We start from the raw sequence: 12,405 nt of genomic DNA, 5'->3' as shown, positions 1-12,405 counted from the left end.
GGTATAGAGGTATGATGTACACGTAATACATGTGTATGGTATACAGGTATGATGTACAGGTAATACATGTGTATGTTATACAGGTATGATGTACAGGTAATACATGTGTATTGTATACAGGTATGATGTACACGTAATACATGTGTATGGTATACAGGTATGATGTACAGGTAATACATGTGTATGGTATACAAGTATGATGTACAGGTAATAAATGTGTATGGTATACAGGTATGATGTACAGGTAATACTTGTGTATGGTATACAGGTATGATGTACATGTAATACATGTGTATGGTATACAGGTATGATATACAGGTAATACTTGTGTATGGTATACAGGTATGATGTACATGTAATACATGTGTATGGTATACAGGTATGATGCACAGGTAATACATGTGTATGGTATACAAGTATCATGTACAGGTAATACTTGTGTATGGTATACAGGTATGATGTACATGTAATACATGTGTATGGTATACAGGTATCATGTACAAGTACTACATTTGTATGGTATACATGTATGATGTACTGGTAATTCATGTGTATGGCATACAGGTATGATGTACAGGTCATACATGTGTATGGTATACAGGTATGATGTAAAGGTAATACAGTACATGTGCATGGTATACATGTATGATGTACAGGTAATACATGTGTTTGTTATGCTGGTATGATGTACAGGTAATACATGTGTATGGTATACAGGTATGATGTACAGGTAATACTTGTGTATGGCATACAGGTATGATGTACAGGTCATACATGTGTATGGTATACAGGTATGATGTACAGGTAATACATGTGTATGATATACAGGTATGATGTAAAGGTAATACAGTACATGTGCGTGGTATACATGTATGATGTACAGGTAATACATGTGTATGGTATACAAGTATGATGTACAGGTAATACATGCGTATGGTATACAGGTATGATGTACAGGTAATACATGTGTATGATATACAGGTATGATGTACGGGTAATATATGTGTATGGTATACAGGTATGATGTACTGGTTATACATGTGTATTGTATACAGGTATGACGTACAGGTAATACATGTATATGGTATACATGTATGATGTACAGGTAATACATGTGTATTGTATACAAGTATGATGTACACGTAATACATGTGTATGGTATACAGGTATGATGTACAGGTACTACATTTGTATGGTTTACAGGTATGATGTACTGGTTATTCTTGTGTATGGCATACAGGTATGATGTACAGGTAATACTTGTGCATGGTATACAGGTAAGATGTACATGTAATACTTGTGTATGGTATACAGGTATGATGTACATGTAATACATGTGTATGGTATATAGGTATGATGTACAGGTAATACATGTATATGGTATACTGGTATGATGTACATGTAATACATGTGTATAGTAGACAGGTATGATGTACATGTAATACACGTGTATGGTATACAGGTATGATGTACTGGTTATTCATGTGTATGGTATACAACAGGTAATACTTGTGTATGGTATACAGGTATGATGTACATGTAATACATGTGTATAGTAGACAGGTATGATGTACATGTAATACACGTGTGTGGTATACAGGTATGATGTACTGGTTATTCATGTGTATGGTATACAACAGGTAATACTTGTGTATGGTATACATGTAATACTTGTGTATGGTATACAGGTATGATGTAGATGTAATACATGTGTATGGTATATAGGTATGATGTACAGGTAATAAATGTATATGGTATACTGGTATGATGTACATGTAATACATGTGTATGGTATATAGGTATGATGTACAGGTAATACATGTATATGGTATACTGGTATGATGTACATGTAATACATGTGTAGTGTATTCAAGTAATATGTACATGTACTACATGTGTATGGTATACAGGTATGATGTACAAGTAATACATGTGTATGGTATACAGGTATGATGTACAGGTAATACTTGTGTATGGTATGGTATACAGGTATTGTACAGGTAATACATGTGTATGGTATACAAGTATGATGTACAGGTAATACATGTGTATGGTATACAAGTATGATTTAAAGGTAATACTTGTGTATGGTATACAGGTGTGATGTACAGGTAATACATGTGTATGTTATACAGGTATGATGTACAGGTAATACATGTGCATGGTATACACATGTAATACATGTGTATAGTAGACAGGTATGATGTACATGTAATACATGTGTATAGTAGACAGGTATGATGTACATGTAATACATGTGTATGTTATACAGGTATGATGTACAGGTAATACATTTGTATGGTATACAGGTATGATGTACGGTAATGCTTGTGTATGGTATGGTATACAGGTATTGTACAGGTAATACATGTGTATGGTATACAGGTATATGCGTATGGTATACAGGTATGATGTACAGGTAAAACATGTGTATGGTATACAGGTATGATGTAAAGGTAATACATGTGCACGGTATACAAGTATGATGTACAGCTTATAAATGTGTTTGTTATGCTGGTATGTAATACTTGTGTATGGTATACAGGTATGATGTACAAGTAATTCATGTGTATGGTATACAGGTATGATGTAAAGGTAATACATGTGCATGGTATACAAGTATGATGTACAGCTTATAAATGTGTTTGTTATGCTGGTATGATGTACAGGTACTACATGTTTATGGTATACAAGTATGATGTATAAGTACTACATGTGCATGGTATACAGGTATGATGTACTGGTTATTCATGTGTATGGTATACATGTATCATGTACAAGTACTACATTTGTATGGTATAAATGTATGATGTACTGGTTATTCATGTGTATGGTATACAACAGGTAATACTTGTGTATGGTATACAGGTGTGATGTACAGGTAATACATGTGTATGTTATACAGGTATGATGTACAGGTAATACATGTGCATGGTATACACATGTAATACATGTGTATAGTAGACAGGTATGATGTACATGTAATACATGTGTATGTTATACAGGTATGATGTGTATACAAGTATGATGTATAAGTACTACATGTGCATGGTATACAGGTATGATGTACTGGTTATTCATGTGTATGGTATACAGGTATGATGTACAAGTAATTCATGTGTATGGTATACAGGTATGATGTACAAGTAATTCATGTGTATGGTATACAGGTATGATGTAAAGGTAATACATGTGCATGGTATACAAGTATGATGTACAGCTTATAAATGTGTTTGTTATGCTGTATGATGTACAGGTACTACATGTTTATGGTATACAAGTATGATGTATAAGTACTACATGTGCATGGTATACAGGTATGATGTACTGGTTATTCATGTGTATGGCATACAGGTATGATGTACAGGTCATACATGTGTATGGGATACAGGTATGATGTAAAGGTAATACATGTGCATGGTATACAAGTATGATGTACAGCTTATAAATGTGTTTGTTATGCTGGTATGATGTACAGGTACTACATGTTTATGGTATACATGTACATGTAATACATGTGTATGGTATACAGGTATGATGTACAGGTAATACTTGTGTATGGTATATATGTAATACTTGTGTATGGTATACAAGTATGATGTACAGGTAATACTTGTGTATGGTATACATGTAATACTTGTGTATGGTATACAAGTATGATGTACAGGTAATACATGTGTATGGTATACAGGTATGTTGTCAAGGAAATACATGTGTTTGTTATGCTGGTATGATGTACAGGTAATACATGTGTATGGTATACAAGTATGATGTACAGGTAATACATGTGTATGGTATACAGGTATGATGTACAGGTAATACATGTGTATGGTATACAAGTATGATTTAAAGGTAATACTTGTGTATGGTATACAGGTGTGATGTACAGGTAATACATGTGTATGTTATACAGGTATGATGTACAGGTAATACATATGTATTATATACAGGTATGATGTACACGTAATACATGTGTATAGTATACAGGTATGATGTACATGTAATACATGTGTAGTGTATTCAAGTAATATGTACATGTACTACATGTGTATTGTATACAGGTATGATGTACAAGTAATACTTGTGTATGGTATACATGTAATACTTGTGTATGGTATACAGGTATGATGTACAGGTAATACTTGTGTATGGTATACAGGTATGATGTACAGGTAAAACATGTGTATGGTATACAGGTATGATGTACAGGTAAAACATGTGTATGGTATACAGGTATGATGTACAGGTAATACATGTGTTTGTTATGCTGGTATGATGTACAGGTAATACATATGTATGTTATACAGGTATGATATACAGGTAATACATGTGTATGGTATACAGGTATGATGTACAGGTAATACTTGTGTATGGTATATATACAGGTATGATGTAAAGGTAATACATGTGCATGGTATACAAGTATGATGTACAGGTAATAAATGTGTATGGTATACAGGTATGATGTACAGGTAATGCATGCATATGGTATACAGGTATGATGTACAGGTAATACATGTGATGTACAGGTAATACTTGTGTATGGTATCCAGGTATGCTGTACAGGAAATACTTGTGTATGGTATACAGGTATCATGTACAAGTACATGATGTACTGGTTATACATGTGTATTGTATACAGGTATGATGTACAGGTAAAACATGTGTATGGTATACAGGTATGATGAACAGGTAATACATGTAGATGGCATACAGGTATGATGTACATGTAATACATGTGTAGTGTATTCAAGTACTATGTACATGTACTACATGTGTATTGTATACAGGTATGATGTACAGGTAATACATGTGCATGGTATACAATACATGTGTATGGTATACAGGTATGCTGTACAGGTAATACTTGTGTATGGTATACATGTAATACTTGTGTATGGTATACAAGTATGATGTACACGTAATACATGTGAATGGTATACAGGTATGATGAACAGGTAATACATGTAGATGGTATACAGGTATGATGTACATGTAATACATGTGTATGGTATACAGGTATGCTGTACAGGTAATACTTGTGTATGGTATCCAGGTATGCTGTACAGGAAATACTTGTGTATGGTATACAGGTATCATGTACAAGTACATGATGTACTGGTTATACATGTGTATTGTATACAGGTATGATGTACAGGTAATAGTTGTGTATGGTATACAGGTATGATGTACAGGAAATACTTGTGTATGGTATACAGTTATCATGTACAAGTACTACATTTGTATGGTATACAGGTATGATGTACTGGCTATTCATGTGTATGGCATACAGGTATGATGTACAGGTCATACATGTGTATGGGATACAGGTATGATGTACAGGTAATACTTGTTTATGGTATACAGGTATGATGTACAGGTAATGCATGCATATGGTATACAGGTATGATGTACAGGTACTACATGTGTATGGTATACAGGTATGATATACAGGTAATACTTGTGTATGGTATACATGTAATACTTGTGTATGGTATACAAGTATGATGTACAGGTAATACATGTGTATGTTATACAGGTATGATGTACAGGTAATTCATGTGTTTGTTATGCTGGTATGATGTACAGGTACTAATACATATGTATGTTATACAGGTATGATATACAGGTAATACTTGTGTATGGTATACATGTAATACTTGTGTATGGTATACAAGTATGATGTACAGGTAATAAATGTGTATGGTATACAGGTATGATGTACAGGTAATAGTTGTGTATGGTATACAGGTATGATGTACAGGTAATAGTTGTGTATGGTATACAGGTATGATGTACGTATGATGTACTGGTTATTCATGTGTATGGTATACAGGTATGATGTACATGTAATACATGTGTATGTTATACAGGTATGATGTACAGGTAATACATGTGATGTACAGGTAATACTTGTGTATGGTATACAGGTATGATGTACAGGAAATACTTGTGTATGGTATACAGGTATCATGTACAAGTACTACATTTGTATGGTATACAGGTATGATGTACTGGTTATTCATGTGTATGGTATACAGGTATGATGTACATGTAATACATGTGTATGGTATACAAGTATGATGTACAGGTACTACATGTTTATGGTATACAAGTATGATGTATAAGTACTACATGTGCATGGTATACAGGTATGATGTACTGGTTATTCATGTGTATGGCATACAGGTATGATGTACAGGTAATGCATGCATATGGTATACAGGTATGATGTACAGGAAATACTTGTGTATGGTATACAGGTATGATGTTCTGGTTATTCATGTGTATGGCATACATGTATGATGTACAGGTAATACATGTGTATTGTATACAGGTATGATGTACACGTAATACATGTGTATGGTATACAAGTATGATGTACAGGTAATACATGCGTATGATATACAAGTATGATGTACGGGTAATATATGTGTATGGTATACAGGTATAATGTACTGGTTATACATGTGTATTGTATACAGGTATGATGTACAGGTAATGCATGTGTATGGTATACATGTATGAAGTACATGTATTACATGTGTATGGTATACAGGTATGATGTACATGTAATACATGTGTATGGTATACAGACATGTAATACATGTGTATGGTATACAGGTATGATGTACAGGTAATACTAGTGTATGATATACAGGTATGATTTACGGGTAATATATGTGTATGGTATACAGGTATGATGTACTGGTTATACATGTGTATTGTATACAGGTATGATGTACAGGTAATACATGTACAGTTGTGGGATCGCACAACGTTACACGATGTGCGGTGTGCGCACGATGTGTGCACGGTGTGTGAACGGTGTGTGCACGATGGGCGAACGATAAAAAGCTGGACGATCATTGCTTGCGCACATCTGAGCGCACGATGGACGGACGCTGTGCGATAACAATCGTGGTTGGTGTAAATTGAGGAATGCCTTAACAATTTATACGGTTTTGTGTTTAAACATATAAACTTGATGTTTACGTATGTTTCTATATTCTAGCAACAATATAATTATCTTTCTGTCTATATATTCTTATATTTAGAAATTGTTTTTTTTTTTTAAACAAACTTAATCGTCACATGTAAAATTACAACACAATCCCATATACAGGTAAACATAACCACTTTCGTACATGTACCTGGACCGTAGTTTTCTCCCCGCCTGGGGCACTTACGTAACTCGTCGGGTAAGGCCGGGGGTGTGAAAATCCAGGTGAAGGGGAGCCATAGGCAAACGAATGCAAATAACAAATACTATTCATTACGGTCAAACGGTATCGCATATCAGCTCTGTGTGTCAGGCACTGGTCAGGTAAAACTCCGGACACTCATAAAATTGTTATTTACCTGTTCTGTTACCTTGGAGCCAAACCCATTCTTGACAGCCTTACGGTCGCTGTAATACTGTGTAACACGCATTGTGAAATTGTGTAATCTTGATTATTGTGATGAGAAATTACAGATATATACACAGTGTACATTATCGTATACAAGCTTTCCGTATTTTTGTCATTCCGTAATTTTGATCTTCAAATGATACCAAATCGCACAGTTGTGCGGAGAGAATCGCACAACGGGGCGAACGATTGCTAAATCGCACAGTTGTGCGCACCATGTGTGGACGATGTGCGGACGGTGTGTGAACGATGTATGCACGGTGTGCGCACGCTATTTTTGGTGCGTTGTGCGGTCCCACAACTGTATATGGTATACAGGTATGATGTACATGTAATACATGTAAATGGTATACAGGTATGATGTACATGTAATACATGTGTATTGTATACAGGTATGATGTACATGTAATACATGTATATGGTATACAGGTATGATGTACAGGTAATACATATGTATGTTATACAGGTATGATGTACAGGTAATTCATGTGTATTGTATACAGGTATGATGTACACGTAATACATGTGTATTGTATACAGGTATGATGTACAGGTAATACTTTTGTATGGTAAACATGTAATACTTGTGTATGGTATACAAGTATGATGTACAGGTAATAAATGTGTATGGTATACAGGCATGATGTACAGGTAATACATGTGCATGGTATACAAGTATGATGTACATGTACTACATGTGTATGGTATACAAGTATGATGTACAGTTAATACATTTGTATGGTATACAGGTATGATGTACAGGTAATACATGTGTATGGTATACAGGTATGATGTACACGTAATACATGTGTTTGGTATACAGGTTATACATGTGTATTGTATACAGGTATGATGTACAGGTAATACATATGTATGTTATATGGTATACATGTATGATGTACAGGTAATACATGTGCATGGTATACAAGTATGATGTACAGGTAATAAATGTGTATGGAATACAGGTATGATGTACAGGTAATACATGTGTATGGTATACAGGTATGATGTACACGTAATACATGTGTTTGGTATACAGGTATGATGTACATGTAATACTTGTGTATGGTATACAGGTATGATGTACATGTAATACATGTGTATTGTATACATGTATGATGTACAGGTAATACATGTGTATGGTATACATGTAATACATGTGTATGGTATACAGGTATGATGTACACGTAATACATGTGTATGGTACACATGTATGATGTACATGTAATACATGTGTATGGTATACAGGTATGATGTACACGTAATACACGTGTATGGTATACAAGTATGATGTATAGGTAGTACATGTGTTTGTTATACAAGTATGATGTACAGGTAATGCATGTGTATGGTATACAGGTATGATGTACATGTAATACATGTGTATTGTATACATGTATGATGTACAGGTAATACATGTGTTTGGTATACAAGTATGATGTACAGGTAATACATGTGTATGATATACAGGTATGATGTACAGGTAATACATGTGTATGGTATACAGGTATGATCTACAGGTAATGCATGTATATGGTATACATGTATAATGTACAGTTCGGAACTGTGATTTACATGTATTACAATGTAAGTACAGTCTCTGGGTAATATATATACACAGGTAAGGCCACCCAAATAGAAAGCGAGTCGGCTAAATGAAGCGTACATCATTAAACAGGTACGCTATAGTTGTTGATTTTTCCTTTTCCAGTTACATTTGATATTTATTACCCTTGTTTAATGACTTGACATAAACATATAAAATTCCTCAAATTAGATAAGAAATCGGTTGCACTGAACGAACGACTGTCAAATTACATTAATAAACGATTAGCTCCTTGTTAAAATGCATTCACTGTGGTATGAATTATTCCAGTAGACTTGGTCATCAACAAATCAGTCTTAAATCTCTGTTTTCATTTCGCGAAAAGAATGTTCTAGTCGAAAAATGTGCACATAAATAAACGATTGTAATGTGGAATTTCCACTGACAATACGCTAGGCAAATTTCGTTCGGTGTCATTGTGGGAAATGTGAAGAACATTACTGACGGGAGGTAGAGTGAATCATAGCATACACTAAAAACCAGAACAAATCTACGATTTCAACATCCAGCAGCAGCAGCAACGGAAGTATGTATTTGCTTCTGATCCTGTTCATATGTACTGGTCCTAGTAACGGACAGATGACAGACACCGTCCTGGACTTTCTAAATCGGACTTTTTGCTCCTCCTGTCCATATAGCAATAATGTATTCCCCCGCTATAACCAGTCTCGGCCAGTCGACGTCACCCTGTCCTTTAGTTTGTTCGCCATTACATACTTTGACGAGATTTCCGGACATCTAACCATGGTTGGTGAAATCCAAATGGACTGGAAAGACGAGCTTGTGATTGAAGCATTCAACGAATCCTATCACACGTTCCAAGAAATTTCGCTTCCTTTTGATTTTATTTGGACTCCAACAATTTCGATATTCAACTCCGTGGATTTAATGGCGGCGACATTGGGTAATTCTGCTCACTTTGTTCGCATCAATATGACTTCTGGTGATATAAAATGGACATTTGGAGTAGTTAGTAAGACCGGATGTTCTGTTGACGCTACAAACTACCCATTTGACGTCCAGAAATGTACCTTGATCTTCACTCCGCGGGGCTACACCAATACGGAAATTGATTTTAACATTCAGGAATCAAGCATACGAACAGATGAATTTGCCGGAAGCGAAGAATGGAACATAACGGAAACTGCAGTCAACATGAAAGTTGTCAAAACACAAGCCTTCTTATTATACAGAATCACTCTTTCTCGAAAACCGACATTTTTCATGATAAATATAGTGTTACCTATATTCCTATTGGCGATTCTGAACACGCTTGTGTTTCTTTTACCTGCAGAGACAGGAGAACGGATCGGCTACGCCATCGCGGCCTTCCTCACCTTCGCCGTTTTCCTCAGCTTAATGAGTGCCAGCTTACCACAAGCCTCGCTCCCGATGCCCCTTCTGTCGTACTATATGCTTATTATGTTACTGCTTAGCTCTACGATTACTTTTGTGTCAGTTTTCAATCTAAGGTTCCACTTCGCCAAAACAAGTTCGCCCGTACCAAAGTACCTAAAAACACTGGTGGAGAGAACAACTTTTCGTAACAGGCCAGAAAACTGCAGCGGTGCTAGATCAAAGAACGATGTAGAGAACGCTGTGTCAAATAAGAAATCTTCATCCAGTAGTGAAACCATGAGTGGTCAAAATAACGTTGGTTCGGGAAAGAACGTAAGGGAAATTGTAACTGATCAGAAGTCTGTCTGTAAGGTGGATTGGAAAATGGTCGGGAAAACGTTGGACAAGATATTTCTAATATTATATTGGTCAATCTATATATGCGTTTCACTTGTATTTTACCTCAAAGTGCAGCAGCAAGTCTCTCCTTAAACCTTACCATATAATATAGCAGGGACAAGTATGTGTGTGATTTAAATGATCTCTGAATAAAACAATTAAGTCGCCAGTGCGCATGCTGATTAAAAGGTTGGTGTCACACGCTCTACTGCTCCATTAAGGCAGATTGGCGGTATAGCTTGACTGGATAACACTCGACTGACTGTATACCTTATCGTCAACGCCATGTTTTAAAGAAGACAAGAAACGGAAATGGACGTTTGATTTGTATTTGGTGTTCTCATTGACACACGACATGGGTTCGTTGAGACTGATACATTGTATGATCGCTGCAGTGATCGTCTTGTTTGGTGTGAATCTCGCCAAAGCCCAGACGGCCGCTAATTTGCGATCATGGATAGATAATCCCCCTTTTAGTACTTACAATAAGAAGATTTTTCCACGGAATTCACAAACCGACAAAGTGGAGGTAGACATGCAGTTTAACTTGGTTGCCATGACTCAGTTAAATGAATTGAGCGGCTACCTTGACCTCGTTGGTTATACAGTGCTGACATGGACCAATGAACTCCTGATGTGGAACAATTCCATCAATGCTATGCAGGAGGTGATGCTGGGACAAAATAATTTCTGGCGGCCGTCTCTAGTTCTTGCCAACTCTGTAGAGTCTCTCACGGAAATGGGTGACAATTCCTACAAGATCCGGATAAATAAAGATGGCGTATGTGAATGGCAGATTGGAGTCGTCTCGAAGTCGGCTTGTTCCGTGGACGTGTCGTACTACCCTTTCGATCAACAATCATGCAAGATTTCCTTTACGCCATGGGGATACACAGACACACAGGTAAACTGATTAAAGTCTAAGTTACATTACCGTCTTTATCTGTCTGTCTCTTCTGTCCATGTCTCTCTCTGTGTCTCTTTTCTTTCTCTGTCTGCCTTTCTGTCTGTCTCTGTCTGTCTGTCTGTCTGTCTGTATGTATGTATGTATCTGTCTGTCTTTCTCTGTCTGTCTGTCTGTCTATGTCTGTCTGTCTCTGTCTGTCTGTCTGTCTGTCTGTCTGTCTGTCTGTCTGTCTGTCTGTCTCTCTCTGTCTCTCTCTGTCTCTCTCTGTCTCTCTCTCTCTCTCTCTCTCTCTCTCTCCTTCTTACTCTTTAACTATCAACTTCCGGCGTTGTTCTACTGTCAACATCCGTTCATTTATGTTGTTTGTCCCTTTAACTGTCCACTTCTGGTATTACTTTAACCGTCCACCTCGAGTGTTCATTTCATTGTCCACTTAGGATGCAAGAAGTACGAATAACCCGAGTGATACATTTATAAACATAAATTGGGTTATGTGGTTTGCCTAGATTCTACCACAATAATACTGGTTCTTCTGTGTAGTCATAAAGGAGTGATTCTAAATATTGATATAGAGAATACAGTGAACTACGTATCCAGGGTTATCTAGCGGATTTACTTCAATATACACCAGTCTTACGTTCTCTTCATAATCTGATAACAATTATTGAGATTTCATTGGCTACCACAATTAAACTAAAGACATATTGGAATCCTGTCCTAAAATTCGTCGCTTGTGCTACTTA

The 12,405-nt window shown here is 36.1% G+C and overlaps 2 protein-coding genes across 2 annotated transcripts in view; both read left to right on the top strand.

Moving 5' to 3' along the window:
- Positions 1 to 9,762: 9,762 nt before the first annotated feature.
- On the top strand, positions 9,763 to 10,848 carry LOC110463877 (neuronal acetylcholine receptor subunit beta-4-like). Its single transcript, XM_021518791.1, has one exon. The coding sequence runs from the start codon at positions 9,763 to 9,765 to the stop codon at positions 10,846 to 10,848; it is 1,086 nt and encodes a 361-aa protein (XP_021374466.1).
- Positions 10,849 to 10,968: 120 nt separating this feature from the next.
- The window catches only part of LOC110463857 (acetylcholine receptor subunit beta-like), a 6,103-nt gene continuing 4,666 nt past the window's right edge, over positions 10,969 to 12,405 (top strand). Inside the window, exon 1 of the mRNA XM_021518759.1 lies at positions 10,969 to 11,659. Coding sequence (XP_021374434.1) covers positions 11,111 to 11,659 — 549 coding nt within the window. The 5' untranslated portion in view covers positions 10,969 to 11,110. The remainder of the gene's footprint in view (positions 11,660 to 12,405) is intronic.

Source organism: Mizuhopecten yessoensis, unplaced genomic scaffold (genome assembly GCF_002113885.1).
Source record: "Mizuhopecten yessoensis strain PY_sf001 unplaced genomic scaffold, ASM211388v2 scaffold10937, whole genome shotgun sequence".
Classification (NCBI taxonomy): domain Eukaryota; kingdom Metazoa; phylum Mollusca; class Bivalvia; order Pectinida; family Pectinidae; genus Mizuhopecten; species Mizuhopecten yessoensis.
Note: the sequence above shows the minus strand (reverse complement) of the source record. Positions and strands in the feature narration are given on the sequence as shown.